General features: G+C 56.5%; 3 protein-coding genes across 9 annotated transcripts in view; all 3 read left to right on the forward strand.

Moving 5' to 3' along the window:
- Positions 1 to 11,732, forward strand: part of LOC138815943 (dedicator of cytokinesis protein 3) — a 192,816-nt gene extending 181,084 nt beyond the window's left edge. For 5 of the 7 annotated variants that reach the window (XM_070005342.1, XM_070005339.1, XM_070005344.1 and 2 more), the window contains 5 exons: positions 2,812 to 2,930; positions 4,298 to 4,385; positions 7,945 to 8,067; positions 8,602 to 8,684; positions 9,912 to 11,732. In XM_070005342.1, coding sequence (XP_069861443.1) covers positions 2,812 to 2,930; positions 4,298 to 4,385; positions 7,945 to 8,067; positions 8,602 to 8,684; positions 9,912 to 10,421 — 923 coding nt within the window. In that variant the 3' untranslated portion in view covers positions 10,422 to 11,732. The remainder of the gene's footprint in view (positions 1 to 2,811; positions 2,931 to 4,297; positions 4,386 to 7,944; positions 8,068 to 8,601; positions 8,685 to 9,911) is intronic. The other 2 variants (XM_070005340.1, XM_070005345.1) reach the window with 2 other exon arrangements.
- A 2,005-nt stretch (positions 11,733 to 13,737) lies between these two features.
- LOC138815947 (mesencephalic astrocyte-derived neurotrophic factor) lies at positions 13,738 to 17,497 on the forward strand. Its single transcript, XM_070005351.1, has 4 exons — positions 13,738 to 13,869; positions 14,473 to 14,600; positions 16,021 to 16,162; positions 17,189 to 17,497. The coding sequence occupies exons 1-4, from the start codon at positions 13,785 to 13,787 to the stop codon at positions 17,371 to 17,373; spliced, it is 540 nt and encodes a 179-aa protein (XP_069861452.1). The 5' UTR covers positions 13,738 to 13,784; the 3' UTR covers positions 17,374 to 17,497.
- A 1,657-nt stretch (positions 17,498 to 19,154) lies between these two features.
- Positions 19,155 to 22,275, forward strand: LOC138815946 (putative RNA-binding protein 15B). The gene has a single exon (XM_070005350.1). It carries the CDS (start codon positions 19,379 to 19,381, stop codon positions 22,124 to 22,126), a length of 2,748 nt encoding a protein of 915 aa, XP_069861451.1. The 5' UTR covers positions 19,155 to 19,378; the 3' UTR covers positions 22,127 to 22,275.
- Positions 22,276 to 22,326: the final 51 nt, after the last annotated feature.

Below are 22,326 nucleotides of genomic sequence, written 5' to 3' on the forward strand. Positions count from 1 at the left end.
CCAACAGAAAGAAAAAAAAAAAAGAGAGCTGGAAATGTGGCTTAGTGGTAGACAGCTTTGCCTAACATGCATGAAACCCTAGGTTTGATTCCTCAGTACCACATACACAGCTGGAAGTAGTTCTGTGTGGCTCAAGTGGTAGTGCGCTAGCCTTGAGCAGAGAGAGAGGTTCTGGGACAGGTCCCAGGCCCTGAGTTCAAGCCCCAGGATTGGCAAAAAAAAAAAGCTGGGCCCAGGTGGCTCACTCCAGTAATCCTAGCTACTCAGGAGGCTGAGATCTGAGGATTAGAGTTTGAAACCAGCCTGTGCAGAAATGTCCTCATGAAACCCATCTCCAACTAACCACTCAAAAACCAGAAGTGGTGCTGTGGATCAAGTGGTAGAGCACTAGCCTTGAGCACAAGGAGACTCAGGAACAGCACCCAGGCCCTGAGTTCAAGCCCCATAACCGACAAAAAAGAAAAAAGATTTCTGAGATATAGTTCAAGCAAGTGCTTACTAGATAGACCCCAGGGTAGGAGGGAGCTGAGGACTGAAGTGACCTCTACACCACAGTATTAATCTAACCCATATTGCATGCAGGTCCGAAATCTGTCAGGCACAGTGTTAATAAGCCCTATGAGAAGTTGGGTGCTGGTAGCTCACGCCTGTCATCCTAGCTACTCAGGAGGCTGAGATCTGAGGATCACGGCTTAAAGCCAGCCTGGGCAGGAAAGTCCAACAAACCACCAGAAAACAGGGAGTGGTGCTGTGGCTCAAGTTGGTAGAGTGCTTGCCTTGAGCTGAAGAGCTGAGGGACAGCACCCAGGCCCACAGTTCAAGCCCTATGACTGACCAAAAACAAACAAAAAAAACAAGTACAGTACCCCTTTACTAAGCACCAGAAAAGCCACTGTAACATGAATCCAAATCCTCAGCAGAGCACCTGAGCCCTGCCTGGACCTGCACACTGATGTCCCCCCACCTGCACTTGAATCAGGAATAGTGAGTACACAGATGTGGGGCTGGCTTCCTGAGCCAAACTGAGCGCATGAGCTGCAATAACATGGACAGCCTGAAGAGGTAGTTTCAACACATGCCTGGTGTGGAATGGGTATGAGGTAGGAGTTTGATGTGACTGAGTTGATGTAAAGGTGCTGTGAGGAGGTTTGGGGGGTTTGTTGTTCGTTGTTTCATGCTTGCTAAATGGAAAGCAAGCCCTGTCCAAAGGTGTTCTGAATTTCTCACTGGGAAGCCCCTAGACAGATCAACAGGATATGGAGCTTTTTTCCCTTTTTCTTTACATAGCCATCTTCTTGTGGTTGCCTAAAAGCACTTGTTTAAAAAAAAAACAAACCTGCAAGTCAGTAAAATTCAAGCCAAGTTTTCCAGTTATACTTTAATAACTCCTTTATCAAATGAAGGTTATTTTCAAAGACTTAAGTCTTCAAGCTAGTCCTGAGGTTCTGCAGATTCTACAGCTCAACAATGGAAGAAGTTGTGGGGAAAGTTATGTTACTGATACTATTGATTTCTTGGACTAAAATGAATAGAGAGACTTCTCAAGGAAACCTGAGGCAAGCTGGCTGCAGAACCTTTTTTTTTTTGGGTCCAGTCGTGGGGCCTGAACTCTGGGCCTGGGTGCTGTCTCTCAGCTCTTCAGCTCAAGGCGAGCGCTCTACCACTTGAGCCACAGCGCCACTTCTGGCTTTTTTCTTTTTGCTTATGTGGTGCTGAGGAGTCGAACCCAGGGCCTTGTGCATGCAAGGCAAGCGCTCTACCACTGAGCCACCTTCCCAGCCCATGCAGAACTTTTTTTAGCTGTGTCCTGATATGTTGGCACTGCCCGCCCCAGGAAGACCCCAGAGACCCCAGGCACAGCCTGTAGGAGCTGGTGAGCTATGCCCAAGGGCTGGTCCCAACTGTCTAGGTTCTAAGAGCATATTACAGAGGGGGTTTCGCCACCTGAGCCAGCCAGAGGCACCAGCATTCTCCACAAATGGACTGGTGCACTCTTGGCTTCTTATTAGATGTGCTGGTATCTAGCAGTGAACATTTGGAGAACTATCATAATTACCCACACCCCAAGAAATCCACCAAGTCATTCTTACTGCTTCTATGCAAGTTCTCTACCTGCACCTATAATCTGAATCTGATGACAGTCGCCTCACAACAGGTATAGTGTGGCCTTCAGAGGATAAAACACGAAGTAACTTACCTCTGGAGCCTGGGTTAAAGCAGGGTTCCATGCTTCTGAGCTCTCTGAAGGGAATATCAGAGCCACTCTACACAGGGTCACAGGTTCCCAGACAGCCTCGTTCTAGGGCTGCAGTAGGATTAGCAGCAGAAAGGCAGAGGCCAGGTGCTGGAGATCTCTGGCAGATGGTCCGGGGAGCTATGTGTCACTGGTATTGGGAGAAGGTAAGTATGTAGAGACCCAGTGTGATGTCAAAATGATGTGGCTGTTCCTTAAGTGTCTGTCTCTGTGTGATGATTCCATCACAAACCGGCCCACACCTGTGCTTGGGATTCCTAGCAGAGCCAAGCATCCAGGCCACACCCTGAGCTGCAGAGACCTTAACTTTCTCTGCTCCAGTTGTCAACTGTCCTAACCTTCTGCCTCTGAACACAGTGTATGGCGGGGGGAGGGGGCTTCCCAGCAGGAATGCCTTGGCTGGGTGACAGGTGCAGTCCCCACAACCACCTAACTACCAGATTTGCTTCATTCCTTTATATCTGCTGAGCTCACCCCAACTGTACGGCGACGTTTGACCACTGAGTCCTCCATCTGTGGTTTGTCATCTGTGCGTGATTGTTCTCACTTGGTTACAGGCTCTCCCTCTCTGCCAGATAAGTACCGCCATGCTCGGGAAATGATGTTGCTGCTGCCTACACACCGGGACCGCCCAAGCAGTGCCATGTATCCAGCAGCCATCCTGGAGAACGGACAGGTAGCAGCCCCTGCCTGCTGACTGCCCTCTGCTATAATTGTGTTGGCCTGAGTTCCCCTCGTTGCATTTGATGGATCTTCTGTGTTGTCTTGTATGCCTCCTGTGTTGTGACATAATAAAGCTGCTGAGCTCCTGAATGGAGGCAAGCCCCCCCCCCCCCAGGGCATGCAGTGTACCTGACACACACACACACACACACACAGTACAGGTGTAGGTAGGATGGCAGCAAGGTTGGACATGCAGTGTACCACACACACACACACACCCAGACACAGACACCCAGACACACACACAGACCCAGACCCAGTACGGGTGTAGGTAGGCTAGCAGCAAGGTTGGAACCAGTACTGCTTGAATCTGTTCCTCTGGCGAGCTTCCTGGACTACTCATTGCATCTGGCAGATGAAATCAGTTCTTTGCAACCCATCCTGAAGTGGCTGTGAAGAAGACAGGTCAGGAGGATGTCCTTGCTGTGTGTAGGGCATCCTCACTGGACAGGTCTGTCTCTTAACTGTCCAGCCTCACTGTTTGCTGGGACTCAACTCTATACCTTTTACAACAGCTCCCCAAACACCCTGCCTAGAGGCCTGAACCAGGTGGGGCTTGAACTCAGCTCTTCAGCTCAAGGCTAGCGTTCTACCATTTGAGCCACTGAACCACTTCTGGTTTTCTGAGTGGTTTATTGGAGGTTTATTGGACTTTCCTTCTCGGGCTGGCTTTGAACCTCGATCCTCAGATCTCAGCCTCCTGAGTAGCTAGGATGACAGGCGTGAGCCACTGGCGCCCGGCTGCACCTACCCTTCTGAGTACATCAAACTCACCTTCAAATAAGCACCGCCAAGTGCCAGGATTTTCTCAGTGGCACCTCTCTGTTCCCGATCAGCCCTCCCAAGGAGATTTGCCAAGCTCCCACTAGAACAGCATGTGATTCCAGGCTTAGTGGCTGCCTTCCCCTCCCCTTGGTGCTGACATGGAGTTCACATAGCCTCTCTAGGAGGTGACATCTATCAGTGCTCATTGGGAAAAAGGGATCTTCCAGTCCTTTCTATAAGGAGATCTCCCTGGTAGACAGGTGGATGTGTGCACAGGTAGAAGGCCCAAGGTGCCTGAGTCCTGCACAAGACAGCTTGGGATGGTGCCTCAAATGTCCATTGAAGTGCTCAGAACCAGTCTGTCCTGCAAGTCTTCCCAAGGGCTGGCATCAGCTTCTCAGTGCATCTCAAGCATGAGCCTCCCACTGCTTTGGGCTCATCTGATCTTGGAAGATCCTGACTCCTGCAACCCACCCTACTACTTCCCAAGATGTAGCTGGTTATTTTCACACAATGATGGGTGTTTCTCTCTCTCTCTCTCTCTCTCTCTCTCAGCCACCAAACTTCCAGCGGGCCCTGTTCCAGCAAGTAGTTGGAGCCTGCAAACCCTGCAGTGACCCCAATCTGTCCATGGCTGAGAAAGGTATTATTCCCCTTCTCCAGGACTGCCTACATGCTGATCACCACACTGAATGTCTGTCTTGTCCCTCCAGCTGACAAGGGATGAACCATACCCCAACGAGACTATTCATTAATGCTAACCAATTCCTAAGCTCACCCTTTTACCCACATGTGGTTTGGATCTTGTTTTGTCTGTATTTCTCCCTTTCGCCCAGTCCCTTCCTCTGAGAAGCCTCAGCTACCCTTAACCCAACTTGATGCAAACTCAGGCTGCGGTGGTAACCTCCCCCCAGGCTCTTCTTAACCAGCCCCCAGAATTCAACAAGCCCTTTGATCCCTTTGGTCTCTCAGAAACCTCTCCTAGGAGTTCAGAACAAGCCCATAAAAGCCCTAACAGGAATGAAAAGGACACACCAAAATGAATTTCCCAAAGCTCAGGTTCTCCATAAGCAGTCAGTGCTCCAGAAGAGTCCCGTTGAACAGCTGCCATGAGTATACCTAAATTACAAGGCCTTCACTCACCCATTCCACAAGACTGAGAAGTCCTCCTCAGAACTGCAGCTCTTTAGAGCACATGGCATTTTACCCCATGTTCTGCTTCTGTGTGCCTGTATGACCCTTATAACTGGCCTAAAGCAAGCCCTAGACACTTGAGATAGAATTTAACACAGAACAGTACCGAAATGGGAACAGTGGTGAGTTTCCTGCCACCCAGAAACTTTGTCCCCTGGATTCTTTTCCATCTGTTGGAGTTTATAGCATACTCCAGGGGGCTGTCCCCTGTCCTGTCAGAACAGGTCCCTCCCAGGTTTCCATCCTGACGTCATACCTGCTGACCTCACTGTTCCTGGTCCTCGCTTGATCATCCTGGAGGACAAGGACCTCTGTGTCGTATTTAAGGAGACGAAACACTTGGTTTCACACCCTCAGTGCCTGGTGGGCATATTGATGCCAGACGATGAGCCAAAAGGGGTTGCTGAAGCTGCCTTCCCAGACTCAAGGCTCCGCATTATGAAAACAAACCACTCCTTGGGCTCCTGCACCTATGAGCCAAGACAGGGTTCATTTTTTGGCTTTGAGGACCAGAATTCACAGTGGCTTTTCTTCAGTCTGGAGTACAGAGCAGTTAAGAACTAGCCAAGAGCTCACATAGTCTCAGAGCTCAAATGAGTGTTAGTGGCCAGACCAGGATGCTACGCCAACTGGACAGAGAAAAGCCTCAGCCTCAGGCACACTGTAGCAAGAAGCTAGATAAGCCTACCCTGGGTATTGGAGGAAAGGCAGAGTGTCCCAGACCACAGGATACACCAAGAGCAACCATGTCCACACCACAACAAATTAGGTATTTGCCTGGTAGCAACACATCTGCCCTAGATTCCTAACTGAAAATTCCAGAAACTGTGCATATGGTGGCTATTCTCTTGTCAGTTAAAATCTTGGGTTCCATAAGGACCCTACCTCTCACTTGCATAGACCTTTTGGTTAATGTCTTTTCCACCAGGAAAGCCTGCCTCTGCTAGAAGGTGTGCACTGGGGGCCCTAGGCCAGTGCTGGCCAGATAATGCTAGAGGATACAGGGGGATTGCTATTCAACTACGATAAGTCATCCTGTCTTAGCCCTTGTACATGGTAAAGGTCCACAGGCCTCACTGCTCACAAACAGCAGGCTAAGGCCCCACTTGATGGCTTCTGGTTCACATGGAACAGCTCAGGTAGACACCCTTTGTACACCATTACATCCTTGCCAGCGTCCTTCCTCCACATTCTTCCTTTTGCAGCCCTACAGTTCTTCCAGGGGCTGTAATACATTAGAGATCCTGATCCATCAGATCCCTCAGATCCATGACTTTTTTTTTTTAATGGGTATGAAGCAGTTCTTTTGGAGGGAAGATTGCCTCACTACTTAAGAACATGTAGCTCCTGCCATGTCTTGGAAGGAGCATGAACAGGAATAGTTCTGCTCTTGGGGTGGCTCAAGCCAGTGATGCCATGTGCAGAAACTTGCTTGATGCTCATCAGCCTTGGGATTCTTTCCTCCCTGCGTGAGAAACAGCTGGGCTGCCACAGCTCTCCTTCCTCATGTTAGACAGCACCTGGCTGAGCCAGCCTTGGAACTCAGGCTGTTTGGATAGTAACATTTTCTCTTACGCTGCTGTCCCTGAGAAAGAAGGAAAAGGACCTATCAGCTCCTTATTCCTGGATCACGATGGGCCCATCCCCTTTAGCCATTCTCCTCAAAGTCCAGACTCTTATCTCCAGCAGGCCTTGGAATCCTCAACTCAGTGACTGATCCAGGAAAACCAAAGCCTCTGGTGACTCTAGTTTCCCTTTAGCTCCTGCTGCCCTCCCCTGCTGCTAATAGCCCATAAGGCTCCAGAGAAAGGGCATGTTTCTTCTTGCTGACATTAGTTCTCCAGGAGGAATTAACCTTTCCTATGCCTGCAGAGTGATCCCCTAAGTTCTTTTTTTTTTTTTTTTTTTTTTTTTTGTCGGTCGTGGGGCTTGAATTCTGGGCCTGGGCGCTGTCCCTCAGCTCTTCAGCTCAAGGCGAGCACTCTACCACTTGAGCTACAGCGCCACTTCCGGTTTTCTGGTGGTTTATTGGAGATAGGAGTCTCACGGTCTCTCCTGCCCGGGCTGGCTTTGAACTGCAATCCTCAGGTCTCAGCCTCCTGAGTAGTTAGGATTACAGGCGTGAGCCACCAGCGCCCAGCTGATCCCCTAAGTTCTAACCATTGTTCTTCTCCCTCTCTCTCCTACATCTGTTGCTGAGGGTGGCACTGGGCTTCTTCCTTAGTCTGGAGCCCACTCTATTTTGTATCTGTGGCCAGTGGGCACTTCTCTAGATGTCCCAAAGCATCCACAAGCTCCACAGCCTCTCTTACCTCTCAGGAAGCAATGGATCCGACAGGCTGGGTTCGCTACTTTTCTGAAACAGTTGCATCGCATACCTCTCCTTGCCTAGACAAACTCTGTGTCATCCCCAAACCCAGCCAGTGGGCATAAGAGCAACAGGGATAGGTCAATTTCAGTGTCACCACAGGTCCCCTGTGGGGCCAGTTTAAGAGACAAGTCATATATATTCCCTGGCTGTGCTCTGGAAGCCCTGGAAGGGATAGTCTTATCACCTGGCTTGCTCCCTGCTTTCCCCCTGGGGCCTGGGTAGAAGAGCCCTGACCTTTGATTGGTAAGGAGCTCTGTGACCTGCCTTATGTATTCTCAGTCTCTTCAGCCTCTTCTGTGGTCTTCTGTCCTTCTCTGCCTTCTCTTCTCCTGCCAGATCTGAGACTGCAGATGTTCGCTTCTTGCATTTACTGTCAGCTTGCCACATCCTGAGCACTCTTCAGACATCATCTTACTCTGCTGCCATCCTCTGGGCCAGCTTCCATTCCTTGCCCTTGCCTCTGTGGGCTGTTGTGCCTCGTTTGGCCAGTCTTTAGTTCCCAGAGCTGGCACGCCACTCCCATGTGTACTGGACATACAGTGCACACTTGGAGAAGCCACAGATCATAGGACAGGCTTCTCCTGGACAGTGGCTCAAGAAGTAACCTCCATTCATGCCATCTCTTTCCGCCCTTCAGCGGTGCCAGCAGCCCCCAGCAGCTGGAGTCTGGATAGCGGAGCCCACGAGGCCCAGCCCTTCCTGTCTGCCCACATGGGGCACATCCTGGCTCCCCCAGTGCCTCCCCGAAGCCTGCTGCATGGTAAGGAGACCTCCAGTGGGTCCCTAAAATAGTCCTTGGTCTCAGACACTGCTCAAGAGCCAGATCAACAGCCACGTAAGATGAGAAGATAAGGCAGTCTCTGGGCCAGCACAGGCAAGGAGAACACATCAGGAAAGATCTTGCAAGGCTTTGGGGTCAGTAAATTTCTGAGTCCAGCAGGTTAGCTCAGTAAGGTCGCACCAGCCAGGGAGGCTGAAGACTGCAGAATTCACCTCTGTCAGGTACGCCACTCATCAGCTGTCATCCACCAGCCAATTAGGCTGCTGCTGCTGCATGCAGCCCATTGTCCCATAGGGTTGAAGCACGTACTCTTCATGGCCTCCTGTGTGCAGTGAAAGCTATTTGCACCAGCAGCCTGTGTTTTCAAGAACATCAATGTAAAAAGTTCTTTCTCAATGCAGAGAGATCCACAAGGGACTCCTCCCACACCTGCCCAGTTGGCTCAGCAAAATGGTGCTGGTGTACAGCTTAGCAGGGTTCCCAGCTGAAACTCTGGTTCTGTTCCCTTTGCAGGTCATTATTCCCTACACTTTGATGCCTTCCACCATCCTCTGGGTGATAACCCCCCAGCCCTCCCTGCCAGAACCCTGCGCAAGGTAACGTACTGAAGAGCCACTTCCATGGCTTTATCTGCTGTAGAGTCACCCTGGGGTCTACAAGAGGAACTTGAGCCCTTCCCTGCTCACTTGTCCCTCAGAATCCAGCTGGCAGAAGCTGGTGGTGCTAGAGCCATACTTGAGCCTCAGGTAACCGATAAACTTTGCAACAAAACTGATGAGGACAGGGAGATCAGAGGATCTTGGAAACAAAAGACAGTACCAAGAGTACGTGGACACAGAGCTCTAAGGAACTTGGGAGCTGAATACCACAGGCTCTCGAAAGTAGCTACGTAAACATCTCATTGGTTGCTCATACAGCCTTTTAAACTAGCATGCGGTGAAAGTGAGAAGCACCAGGCACCAAAGCTTTATGGAGCTAAGCTTCATAAAGTCAAACTTCTAGGGTTAAGTTCAGCCTTGGTGTTAAATCTTTCTGCAGGCGCTCGGAAGGTGGCTCAGTGGTACAGCTCTTGCCTTGCATGCATGAGGCCCTGGGTTCGATTCCTCAGCACCACATAAGCAAAAAAATGCTGGAAGTGGCGCTGTGGCTCAAGTGGTAGAGCACTAGCCTTGAGCTGAAGAGCTGAGGGACAGTGCTCAGGCTCAGAGTTCAGGCCCCACGACTGGACCCCCCCCCCAAAAAAAAAAAATCTTTCTGCAAATGAGAAGACTGGGTCAAAGAATTTAGTAATAGGGCTGGGAATGTGGCTAGTGGTAGAGTGCTTGCCTAGCATGCACAAAGCCCTGGATTGTATTCCTAAATACCACATACACAGAAAAAGCCAGAAGTGGCGCTATGGCTCAAGAGTGCTAGCTTTGAGCAAAAGAAGCTCAGGGACAGTGCCCAGACCCTGAGTTCAAGCCCTAGGACTGGGAGGCCGTGGGGGGGGGGAGAGACACTATTTAGTAACAGAACCATGACTCCAGGGTCTTCTCTGCCCTCCCCAACTAGCCTGATAACTCAGCCTTCTGTCAATAACTGAAACCGCAGACAGCCTAGAACTTGGCCCCAGGGTGCACCCAGCCAGGGCAAAGAAGTGCAAGGATTCTGGGGCTTCTTGGTTTGCTTGGGTGGGACAAGGGTTGCTGAAGAAATAAACTGATAGTTGATGAGGTTAAAGTTTACATTGTAAACACTGTAACGTAGACTCTTATCTCCACGTGGCTGGCCAGTCAGCCTGTCTAGAGAGGGATTCTAACGTGCCCACCCTTTCCTTCGCACAGTCACCTCTCCATCCCATCCCAGCCTCCCCCACAAGCCCTCAATCAGGCCTGGATGGCAGCAACTCTACACTGTCTGGCAGTGCCAGCAGTGGTGTGTCATCCTTGAGTGAGAGTAACTTTGGGCACTCCTCCGAGGCCCCACCTCGAACCGACACCATGGACTCCATGCCAAGCCAGGCCTGGAATGGCGATGAAGACCTTGAGCCACCCTACCTCCCTGTCCACTACAGCCTCTCCGAGTCGGCTGTCCTGGACTCCATCAAGGTCCAACCATGCAGAAGCCACTCAGCCCCGGGGTGCGTCATCCCTCAGGACCCCATGGACCCGCCTGCGCTGCCACCCAAGCCCTATCACCCCCGCTTGCCAGCCCTGGAGCATGACGAAGGCATGCTGCTGCGTGAAGAGACCGAGAGGCCGCGAGGCCTGCATCGCAAGGCCTCACTGCCTCCTGGGAGCACCAAGGAGGAGCAGGCCCGCATGGCCTGGGAGCACGGCCGGGGGGAGCAGTGAAGGGCTAGGAGGCAGCTGCCACCTTCTGTGAGCAGCTGACCCAGCACTCCAGGTCCGGAAAGCAAATCCCTCCCAGGGAGCTGGCGAGGCTTGGCACTCAGGAGAGAAAACGCCTCGAGTCTGTTCTACTGCCGTGAACTCACGGGCTGCCATGTTCAGAGGCCACAGCAGCATGAAGGGTTGTGGTATCTTTTTCTTTTTCTTTCTTTCTTTTTTTTCTTCCCCCGCTTTCCATTTCTATGAATTTTCCTTTCTTTTCCTTTATGCAGTAGATGCTTTCTTCCTCCTGCAGTTCCAGACTCCGTGGAGCTAAACAGAGATATTGCACAGATGAATTGCTTTACAGCATTGCAGGGCCCGGGAGCAGGAGCGCAGGCTCTCCCTCCAGGGCTGAGATGCACAGAAGAATGGAAATTGCACTAGGGACCTCTTCCTTTGCTGTGTGGACAGGAAAGTTCATGGTTGCATTCAGGGATTGCGAGGACCACATGGGCTACAGGTCACAGGTGGACACAAAGGGGCCACAAGCTGTTTTTGCACAAATGCTTGTCCGCCTGCCCACTCTTCCATCCAGGAGCGTGCAACTGAGGGGCTGGTCAGGCCAACCTGCCAACTCAGGCACGTGACTAGCCTAACTGCATGCCCAGGGCACACTGCCAGGCTTCCATGGGCCAGCCTCGTCTCCTGTTCCACCTTGGACTTGTCTCATCATTTGTATTTGACTGGTTGTTCCCTTCCAATCAGAACACCTCCAGAAGCCTACCCGGTGAATGGATCTGCAGGGTCGTCTCCCACCCGCCGAGGCTTGGAGCCCTGGAGGAGCAGAGCCAGAAGGGCTCTCGCTCCTAGAGGCTAGGCCCCTTCTCATGTGCTAGAGAGAGATGGTGTAAGAGTGAGGCTTGTGTGTGGCAGGGGCCAGAAAGCTCTACTAAGCTTTCCCAGGTGGCTAGAACGCCTGCCATGAGCTCCTGAATCAGGGATTTTCAGCACTACCTCTGAGCCATGGGGTTGGCTGCCCAGCCAGGCTTCCAGGCCCTGAGGACGTGCGTGGGTCACATGCAGTAAACTCTTGGGTAAAAGGGGTGGGAGGAAACTTCTCCCTTTGGAAGTAGCCAAACAGAATTGTCATCTTCCAAGTAGCCAAGTAACAGCACCCCGCACTAGGCCCATGGGGACCACCACTCAGGGTTCGTTTGGGGCGGGCAGGATGATAGTTTCTCCAGCCTCCCCAGTCTGTTGGGCAGGGTGCAGTGTTGTCTTTATAGGAAACTCTTTCAGGTCAGGGCACTGATTTTTCCTCTTGGTGTATTATTTGGGGGGGGGGGGACAGGGTGGGGTGGGTATAGTACTATTTTACCAGGGTGCTTCTAAGTTACTTAAAAAAAAAAAAAGCTGTCTTTAAGACAAATTTCTTCTTTCATTTGCTTGAGTTCACATTACTACTGACGGTCATGATTGCCTTCTTATTGCACAGGTGTGTTGCTGCCAGTTCCTTTGGCCTCTATGGCCAGGCCCTGGACCCTAATCCTTCATCCCTTCCCCACAACCCCTTTCCAAACAGAAAAGGCCATCCATCAAGGTGTTTTGCTCTTGTAAGCAAATGCCGACTTGTTTTACAGCAATGCCAGCAAGTAACCTATGGGGAAGGACGGAGGTGTCTGTCTGGGGGTTATGACCAGCGGGGGGGCTTTTCTCATCCAATCAGGATTACTCCACGCTGCGTGGGACAGGGGCTACTCAGGAGTGGACAGTCAAGGCAGCTCCAAGCTCGAAGGGCAGACCTGTTCCTCAGCCTAGATTCACTTGCAGTCTTGTGTCTAGGGACCATCTGGGGTTCACATAGGTCAGAGGGTCAGGGGTTAGCTTTGCATTTGATTCTTAGATAGGACAGCTTTAGATTTTTTCAGGCACTTCTGACCCTCACGTCCCCAGATCAGGCAGTTACATGGAAGACACCTTACCTTGCTCTGCGTTGGTGGCCCAAGAGTAAGAGAGGAGTGTAGATTCCTTGGCCTTGTTTTTCCAAGGTGAAACAAACTTGTGTTTTTTCCTCCCCATTTTCCCTAACTGGATGAAATGGACACCTTCTGATACCCTTTTGTTGGAGAATCAGCCAGTTGGAGGGAAAATAGGAGGCCGGAGATAAGAATCCTTTGAAAAGATTGTGAAATACTGATTTTCATTCTTTCAAGCTTATTTGTAAATACCTATTTGAATGCTGTGTATTTGTACAGGAATTTGAGCAAAAAATGTATAGAGTGTGATGTCCAATTGGTAATCAGCCCTATAAATGTGTTTTTAACCTCTGGCATTCTGTGCTTATTTAAACAAGAAGACTAACCACTTCCTTTGTGTATTCATGTCTGAAGAAAAAGTGGTTTAATTTACCTGTGCCAGAAAAGTTAAACAAAAACCCTTTGTACCAATGTCCCGAGAGATTCTCTGCTGTATATATTGTGGTAGCATGTTCGAACTCCAGCCAGTGATGTGAATTTTAGATGTAAATATCTGCCCCTGGACTCTGCTCCCCGCTCCCTGGATGCTGTGATGTGAATTAAAGATCATACCTGATACCCGAACACTGATTCGTGAGTGGGGCGGCGCAGTGCCTTTCCCTCTCTGGCTCCGGCCCGTGGACGGGACCCGCTCCGCTCGGGAGGCGGGGGGGGGGGGGGGGGGCGGCCGGGAGCGCCGGGGACGGGCGCCGGGGGCACCGGGGGCTCGACGCCCTTCCTGCGCTGGCGAGCGCTGCGGCGCGCATGCGCGGGGGGGGGCGGTCCGCCGGCCGACAGCCCCGCCCTCGACCCCTGACCACGTGACTGCTGGCGGCCAGGGATTGGCCCCCTCGCCACGTGGCCTTTCAAAACAAGGAGGCAGAAGAATCCCCACGAGCTTTGCCCGCCAGCCGCTACTCCCCGTGCCCGGCGTCACACGAGACCCAGAGCTCCTGGCCTGCGCCGGAAGCCGGGGGTCACGGCGGAGGGTGTCCGGGCCCCAGGCTGGGGGCGGGGACGCTGGACGACTCGGCACGTGCCGGAAGGACGGCCACCACCTGAGCCGGAGCAGCCGACACCTGCCCCTATCCAAGATGGCGGTTCCGCCGCTTCCGGCCGGCCGTCCCGGTTCAATCAGCGGCCGACAACTGTCGAGGGCCGTCACGCCGCCAGCCAATGGGGAAGGGCAGCGTGGAGCGGTAGGTCTGCACTCCGGCGCATATAGACCAATGAGGCGGCGGTATGTGGGCGGGCTCAGAGGTCCTCCACCAATGGGGAGCCCTGGCGTGCAGCCTGGGTCCCGGACGCGGCGCGGCGCGGCGGGTGCGGTTCAGTCGGTGTTTGGCGGCGGCGGCGGCGGAGGAGGAGGATGTGGGCCACGCACGGGCTGGCGGTAGCGCTGGCTCTGAGCGTGCTGCCGGGCGGCCGGTCGCTGAGGCCCGGCGACTGCGAAGGTGCGGGGGGCGCGGGCGCGGGTCCGCTCTCGAAGGCCGGCCCGACGGCGGCCTTCACCCCACGAAACCAGACCGGGCCAGAAGGGGGCCCGGGGGCCGCCGGTGGGAGGGCCCAGAATAACATTGCTTCGATGGCGGGGGGGGGGGGGTCGTGCTGAGAGGCGGCTTGGCCTGACACGCACCTCATCCCGGGCCCCCCCGGGCCCGGACGGCCTTGGAGGCGGGGGGGGGGGGGCTCGCAGTTTGTAAGCGCAGGTGAGCAGCATTGTGAGCGTTCTCAGACTCGGGTCGGTTTGCGAGGTCACTGTGAGTCCCTGGCTCAAGGACACGGTCTCGTTTGGGGTTTTTAAGCCCAAGTGGAACAGGATGTTGGGGGGGGGGTGGATCATGGGGTGATTTCCCCTTCCTCCCCCCTACCCCCCCCACACAGACACATCCCCTGATGAGGGATCCCGGAGCCGAATTTGGACATCCGTGGGCACCTGCGGTGATTGGAAAAGCCACTAATTCTGTAGCCCAAATGGCTACGGTTTTAAGGGTCGAGAGTGCCTATCTGGTTACTGTTGAGCTCCTCCAATTCCTTTTCTCTCTTTGTTTTTCCAGTCTGTATTTCATATCTGGGAAGATTTTACCAGGACCTCAAAGACAGAGATGTCACATTCTCACCAGCTACTATTGAAAAAGAACTTACAAAGTTTTGCCGGGAAGCAAGAGGCAAAGAGAATCGGTTGGTGAGTAACTAGTGACCCCAGCTGACCCCTGGCACCTGTCTGCTCTCCACGATGGGGCCGTAGGTCTGGTTCTGAGGCCCTGCATCAGGTACTCTGCATGGTGATAGTTCTGTTTGGTAGTTATTACGCGCCTATTGTGAGTTGAATGCTTGGAAGATCAGAAGAGAAAAATGACAGACAGACATCTAGCCCCAGGAAGAAGAGAGCCCTAGATCGTTCAGTGGGTAGACCGTGTCAGAAGGGGGTCAGTTAAAGAAAGGTCATTGAAGTGGGAGTAAGGGAATCCTCACATAACCACCTGGGCAGAAGAGGCAGGGAGTGTGACTACTCAGGTACCAGAGAGAGCTTGGTGTGTGAGGGCCTCAGATTTACACTGACTGGATCTGACTGCCAGTCTGTGCCAAGGCTCAAAAAAAGAGAGAGAGAGATGTTTTGACTTTTTGCAGGGGAGGGAAGGAGGCTTAAACTCAGAGCCTCTAGCTCAGCTTTTTTTTTTTTTTTTATGGCCATGAGGCTTGAACTCTGGGCCTGGGCGCTGTCCCTCAACTCTTCAGCTCAAGGCTAGTGCTGTACCATTTGAGCCTCTGCCCCACTAAATGGTTTTCTGAGTGGTTTGTTGGAGATAAGAGTCTCTCGGACTTTCCTGCCCGGGCTGGCTTTGAACCGAGATCCTCAGATCTCAGCCTCTTGAGTAGCTAGGATGACAGGCGTGAGCCACTGGTGCCCGGCTAGCTCAGCTTTTTCACTGGTAGGCACTCTATGCCATTTGAGACACGCCTCTACTTCCAGCTTTGTGCTGGTTGATTTGTCTTGAATTTTTTCTGCCCCAGCTGACTTCAGTCATTAGATCTCAGCATTGTTAGTAACTCGGATTACAGGTGAGCTGCAGGCGCCTGTCTGAGATGCGTGGCATGCATATGCCAGTCCTGGAGTTTGAACTCAGGGTCTGGTCACTGTCCCTGAGCTTATTTTTTTGTCGGTTGTGGGGCTTGAACTCTGGGCTTGGGTGCTCACTGTCCTTGCGCTCTACTGCTTGAGCCACAGCACCACCTCCGGTTTTCTAGCGGTTTATTGGAGATAAGAGTCTCAAGGAGTTTCCTGCCCTGGCTGGCTTTGAACCATGATCCTCAGATCTCAGCCTCCTGGGGTAGCTAGGATTACCGACGTGAGCCACCGGCGCCTGGCTGTCCCTGAGCTTTTTGCTCAAAATTAGCACTCTGCCACTTAGGCCACAGTTCCAATTCTGATTTATTTATTTACTTATTTATTGGTGGCTAATTGGAGATGAGAGCCTGGTCAGACCAGCATTGAACCATGATCCTCAGTTCTCAGCCTCCTGAGTAGCGAGGATTATAAGCACGAGTCACTGGTGCCCAGCTAAGATGACTTTAGAAAAAGCTATTGTCCGTTCTTGCTGCAGTGCTACTACATTGGGGCCACAGATGATGCAGCCACCAAGATCATCAACGAGGTGTCAAAGCCCCTGGCCGCCCACATCCCTGTGGAGAAGATCTGTGAGAAGCTGAAGAAGAAGGACAGCCAGATCTGCGAGCTGAAGTATGGTGAGTCTGAGGTCAACAAACATGTCTGGTCGGAGCTTGCTCTCTAGGTGGAAGAAGGTGGTAACGGCCATTGTGAGTGTGTTGTGGGGTGCGATAGGTGGTACTCAGAGTGAGGGGATGCCGGGGAACTTGGCGTTGAAGCGCCACTGGGAAGGTATGTGCCAGCACACTGCAGGCGGCTAGTGAAGCACCTGCAGCTGACAGGAATGTGGTCAGGCCCCAGAGCTCCTTACAAGTTGATGAGAACTTTAAATTTGATCTGAATGAAGCTGAGGAGCTTTCGAAGTTTTGTTTTTTGTTTTTGTCTGTTCATGGGGCTTGAACTCTGGGCCTGGGCGCTGTCCCTCAGCTCTTCCGCTCAAGGAGAGCATTCTACCACTTGAGCCATAGCACCACTTCCGGTTTTCCAGTGGTTTATTAGAGATAAGAGTCTCATGGCCTTTCCTGCCAGGGCTGGCTTTGAACCATGATCCCAACCTCCTGAGTAGCTAGGATGACAGGTGTGAGTCATCGGTGCCAGGCTGCATTAAAAGTTTTTGAGCAGAGAAGCAATATAATCAGACTTGAGTTTTTCAAGCTTGTCGGTGCTGTACCTCCAAAGACCCAAACATGTTTAGCCCAAGAGGGACCAGGCCACCACAGCTGGGTGACTGAGCCCATCTCTGGCTGGACAAACATAGGCAAAGTCTAAGGCCATTGTTTTTGTGGTGACTGAAATGTCCAAGGCCCTGTGTTTTCCCACTTGTGTCAAGGATTCTTGCTATTCTTCTAAGAGTGTTCCTGGCACAGGTTAACTGACTCCACGTTACTCTGAGCTTATGTTTGGTCCTCCTGTGAAGAATGGCTGGGGGGGGGGCACCGGGGGGCGGCTCTGTGCTACACGCCCTGCGGTGGGCGCTGTCATAAAGGGCACTGACCCCACAGCCAGTAGAGTTGGTGGTTTTAAGGAAGGGTTTGGCCCTTAGGAGTGACATCTTAGCTCCACGGGAAGCTGCCACCACTCTTCATTTCCCACTCTCCCTGCAGACAAGCAGATTGACCTGAGCACCGTGGACCTGAAGAAACTCCGGGTGAAAGAGCTGAAGAAGATTCTGGATGACTGGGGGGAGATGTGCAAAGGCTGTGCGGAAAAGTCTGACTACATCCGGAAGATAAACGAACTGATGCCTAAATATGCCCCCAAGGCAGCCAGCGCTCGGACTGATTTGTAGTCAACCCAATCTCTGCTGCACCTGAGGGGGAAAACAGCTGGCTCCCCCCCGCCCCCCCCAAAAAAAAAGCCTTTTTGTAATTTATTTTTTAAGCGGGCTCCTGACAATACAGATGTGAAGCCTAGAGTGTTCCTGATCATGCTGACTCGACGGAGTCACCTTGAGGGGTCACTTCCTCTGTTGCTGGTTGCTCTTGGACTTCAAAAAACGTGTGTGGGATTTTTTTATTAAAGGGGGAAAAAAAATTCTAGCTGTCCTTGGAGAGTTAACCGTGAGTGCTCACACAGCTCCTGCAGCCGAGGAAGCTTACTCATTTGCCCCACAGCCCAGCAGTGCTAATGCCAGGGCCAGGACATAGGCTCAAGGCCTGGGGAGGGGTTGGGCTTGACACCATGATCCAGGATGAGGGCCTGGAAGTTCCCGGTTCAGCTGAGTGCACCCAGACCGAAGGCAGCTGGAGTGTGCTTAGTGTTAACATTGCTATAGATATGCCTGGACCTACCTGCTCATCGGCATTTGCCTGGGTCTGGGGCACATATCAAGCCTCCAGAACCTACTTGGACTTTTTTTATTGGGGTGGGGGGAGCCTGGTCGTGGGGGCCTGAACTCTGGGCCTAGGCACTGTCGCTCTTCAGCTCAAGGCTAGTGGTAGCTAGTACTCTACCACTTGAGCCACAGCGCCACTTGTGGCTTTTTTCCTTTTGCTTATGTGGTGCTGAGGAATCGAACCCAGGACCTCAGGCATGCAAGGCAAGCGCTCTACCACTGAGCCAACCTCCCAGCCCATGGTTTTTAGCTACTCTACTTGGTGGTAAGTGTGGGCTGCAGCTCAGTGGAGGCACCTGCCCACAGACTAGGAGGGATTAAGAGTTAATCTTGCTTTCTAAAGAGCTGGCCTTCCCTCAGATCGCTTCAGTTGTGTAGTTCCTCAGTTCACTTTGTAATGGCCATTAGGACCTGCCATGGAGCTCGGCTATCTTCCTCCAAGACCATTTCTGCGTCTACGCAACTGCTGCTTATGTGTGGGAAGAGGAAAAAGTTGGGTGCACTCCCCATCCTACAAGTTCTCTGAAGTTGGGCCAGGTACATCTTGTCTGATTGAAAAACACCCAATAGGCTTCACCTGGCCTCTGGAGGAGGACAGGCCAGCGAGCAGTCAGTGTGGCAAGAAGTGGTAACTTTGCCACGGGCCCTGCTTTGTGCCTGCTCTGGCTGGACACCAAGGAGTCCGTCTCTCCTAAGCGACAGGTGTGCGGTCTGTATTTGCTGTGGCTGGATCCGACCAGGCGCGTGACCCTTCTGGGACAGGAACTGGTGACCCTGGATGCAAGGGACGTGCAGGAAGCGGACGGGGCCGGGGCGTCTGTGCGCAGTGCTGAGGCCTGCGAGTCCCAGTTTGGACGCCGCTCGGTGGCAGGTGTGGGAGGTCGAGTTGGAACCTCTGCACTTACTGGCTACTAAGTCGCTGCTCCGTTCAGCGCCGGCCCCAGGAGCATAGAGGTCAGCCCCGCCGGCTGGGGTTCCGCACAGAACCCACTCCTGGCCGCCAGCGCCGGCTGCTGCGCGCAGTGCCGCAGGCTGACCACGCGGTGGCGCCCGAGTCCGCGGCTGTTGCTGCGCGCAGTGCCGCACGCTGACCACGCGATGGCGCCAGAGTCCGCGGCTGCTGCTGCGCAGTGCCGCACGCTGACCACGCGGTGGCGCCAGAGTGCGCGGCCCGGCGCGCGCCGCGGGGGGGTCACGTGACGCAGGCCCGCGCAGCCGGATGAGGTGTTCCGGAGGCGACGGCTGCCCCGCCCCGCCGCGGTCACGTGACGCACAGCCCGGCGCAGGCAAACCACGCAACGCCGCGCCCCTCGGCGCCGCCCCCGCCCCGCCCCGCCGCCGCCGCCGCGCCGAGCCCTTTTGTCCAAGATGGCGGCGCCGGGGGCGCTGCCTCCTGGGCCGTCAGCGCCGCCGCTGTGAGGGGCCCGCGGGCCGCCCGCCCGCCCGCCCCGCCGGCGCCATGAAGCGGCAGAGCGAACGCGAGTCGAGCCCGGGCGGGCGCAGCTCGTCCTCGTCCGCCAAGCGGCCGCGGGAGCGCGAGCGGGAGGCGGAGGCGGGCGGGCGGCGGGCGGCGCACAAGGCCTCCGGCGGCGGCGCCAAGCACCCGGCGGCGGCCCGGGCCCGTGACAAGCCCCGCGGCAGCGGCGGCGGCGGCGGCGGCGGCGGCGGGCACCGGGACGGCCGCGGCGCGGGGGACGCGAACCACCGCGCGGGCAGCGGGCGCTCCTCGGGCTCGGGCTCGGGCGGCGGCGGGGGCCGGGCCGGCAAGGCCTCGGGGGACCCGGGCGCGTCGCCCCGCGCGTCGCCGCTGCCGCCGCCGCCGCCGCCGCCCCCGCCGCCGCCGCCGCCGGGCGCCGAGCCCGCGGGCCCCGGCTCGGCCGGCGCGCCCGAGTACAAGACGCTGCTCATCAGCAGCCTGAGCCCCGCGCTGCCCGCCGAGCACCTGGAGGACCGGCTCTTCCACCAGTTCAAGCGCTTCGGCGAGATCAGCCTGCGCCTGTCGCACACGCCCGAGCTGGGCCGCGTGGCCTACGTGAACTTCCGGCACCCGCAGGACGCGCGCGAGGCGCGGCAGCACGCGCTGGCCCGCCAGCTGCTGCTCTACGACCGGCCGCTCAAGGTGGAGCCGGTGTACCTGCGCGGCGGCGGCGGCGGCGGCGGCGGGGGCCGGCGGAGCGGGAGCAGCAGCAGCGCCGCCGCCGCCTCCACGCCGCCCCCCGGGCCGCCCGCGCCCGCCGACCCGCTGGGCTACCTGCCGCTGCACGGCGGCGGCGGCGGCGGCGGCTACGCCTACAAGCAGCGCTCGCTGTCGCCCGTGGCCGCGCCGCCCCTGCGCGAGCCCCGCGCGCGCCACGCCGCCGCCGCCGCCGCCGCCGCCGCCTTCGCCCTGGACGCCGCGGCCGCCGCCGCCGCCGCCGGCCTGTCCCGCGAGCGCGCCCTCGACTACTACGGGCTGTACGACGAGCGCGGCCGCCCCTACGGCTACCCGGCCGTGTGCGAGGAGGACCTGATGCCCGAGGACGACCAGCGCGCCACGCGCAACCTCTTCATCGGGAACCTGGACCACAGCGTGTCGGAGGTGGAGCTGCGGCGCGCCTTCGAGAAGTACGGCATCATCGAGGAGGTGGTGATCAAGAGGCCGGCGCGCGGCCAGGGCGGCGCCTACGCCTTCCTCAAGTTCCAGAACCTGGACATGGCCCACCGCGCCAAGGTGGCCATGTCCGGCCGGGTGATCGGCAGGAACCCCATCAAGATCGGCTACGGCAAGGCCAACCCCACCACCCGCCTCTGGGTGGGCGGCCTGGGGCCCAACACCTCCCTGGCCGCGCTGGCCCGCGAGTTCGACCGCTTCGGCAGCATCCGCACCATCGACCACGTCAAGGGCGACAGCTTCGCCTACATCCAGTACGAGAGCCTGGACGCGGCCCAGGCGGCCTGCGCCAAGATGCGGGGCTTCCCGCTCGGCGGGCCCGACCGCCGGCTGCGCGTGGACTTCGCCAAGGCGGAGGAGACGCGCTACCCGCCGCAGTACGCGCCCGCGCCGCTGCCCGTGCACTACGAGCTGCTGGCCGACGGCTACGCGCGCCACCGCGGCCTGGACGCCGACCTGCGCGTGCGCGACCGGACCCCGCCGCACCTGCTCTACTCGGACCGGGACCGGACCTTCCTGGAGGGCGACTGGCCGGGCCTGGGCAAGGGCTCGGACCGCAGGACCAGCCTGGAGGGCTACGGGCGCTCGGCGCGCAGCCGCAGCGGGGAGCGCTGGGGCGCCGACGGCGAGCGCGCGCCGCCCAAGCCCTGGGAGGAGCGGCGCAAGCGCCGCAGCCTGTCGGGCGAGCGCGCGCGGGCCGCCCACTCCCCCTACGAGGAGCGCGGCAGGACCAAGGGCGGGGGCCCGCCCGAGCGCGAGCGCGCCGAACGCACGCCCGAGCGCGGCCGCAGGGAGAACCACGCGGGCGACGCCGCCAAGGACGGCGCGGGCGGCGGCGGCGGCGCGCTGAGCAACAGCCGGCACGCGGCCGACGAGCGCGGCGGCCACCACCACCACGGCGACGCGGCCGCCGCCGCCGCCCCGGACGGCAAGAAGGCGCGCGAGGCCGAGCGCAACCACCGGACCGCGGAGGCGGCCGAGGAGCCGCGGCGCGAGGCGCGGAGGCCCGCCACGCTGGGCGAGTTCGCGCAGACGCTGCCGCTGGGCTGGCGCGGGCTGCTGGTGCTCAAGAACAGCTGCTTCCCCACCTGCATGCACGTGCTGGAGGGCGACCCCGCCGTGCTGGGCGCGCTGCTCCGCGACCACGCGTCCGGCGGCAAGCTCACGCAGCTCAAGATCGCGCAGCGCCTGCGGCTGGACCAGCCCAAGCTGGACGAGGTGACGCGCCGCATCCGCCAGGGCAGCCCGCACGGCTACGCGGTGCTGCTGGCCACGCAGGCGCCGGCGGCCGGCGCGGAGCCCGGCGCGGGGCCCGCCGTGGAGCCCGGCCTGCAGCGCCGCCTGCTGCGCAACCTCGTCTCCTACTTGAAGCAGAAGCAGGCGGCCGGCGTCATCAGCCTGCCGGTGGGCGGCTCCAAGGGCCGCGACGGCACGGGCATGCTCTACGCCTTCCCGCCCTGCGACTTCTCGCAGCAGTACCTGCAGGCCGCCCTGCGGACGCTGGGCAAGCTGGAGGAGGAGCACATGGTGATCGTGATCGTGCGGGACGCGGCCTAGCGCGGCGCCCGGACACTTCCCGGGCTGACCCTGGGGCGGGAGGGGGCGCGGGGACTTTGAGGAGGAGGGGGGACCCTGCCCGGCGGCGGCCGTCCGCTGTCGTGTCTGTACTGGACTGCGGGAGCTGTCAGTAAAGCCTGGTCGGAGGACGCGCTTGCAAGCTGGTGCGAGTCCTGGCGTCGCGCAGGTTCTCGGCCTCC

This window comes from Dipodomys merriami, unplaced genomic scaffold, assembly GCF_024711535.1.
Source record: "Dipodomys merriami isolate MVZ:Mamm:240054 unplaced genomic scaffold, mDipMer1.0.p SCAF_68, whole genome shotgun sequence".
Taxonomy (NCBI): domain Eukaryota; kingdom Metazoa; phylum Chordata; class Mammalia; order Rodentia; family Heteromyidae; genus Dipodomys; species Dipodomys merriami.

Bases quoted from the DNA above. Each gene is read 5' to 3' on its own strand.
- LOC138815947 (XM_070005351.1), top strand. From the start codon at position 13,785: ATGTGGGCCACGCACGGGCTGGCGGTAGCGCTGGCTCTGAGCGTGCTG. The intron at 14,601-16,020 runs GTGAGTAACTAG...TTCTTGCTGCAG, and splicing joins GAGGCAAAGAGAATCGGTTG to TGCTACTACATTGGGGCCAC. The intron at 16,163-17,188 runs GTGAGTCTGAGG...CTCTCCCTGCAG, and splicing joins GATCTGCGAGCTGAAGTATG to ACAAGCAGATTGACCTGAGC.
- LOC138815946 (XM_070005350.1), top strand. From the start codon at position 19,379: ATGAAGCGGCAGAGCGAACGCGAGTCGAGCCCGGGCGGGCGCAGCTCG.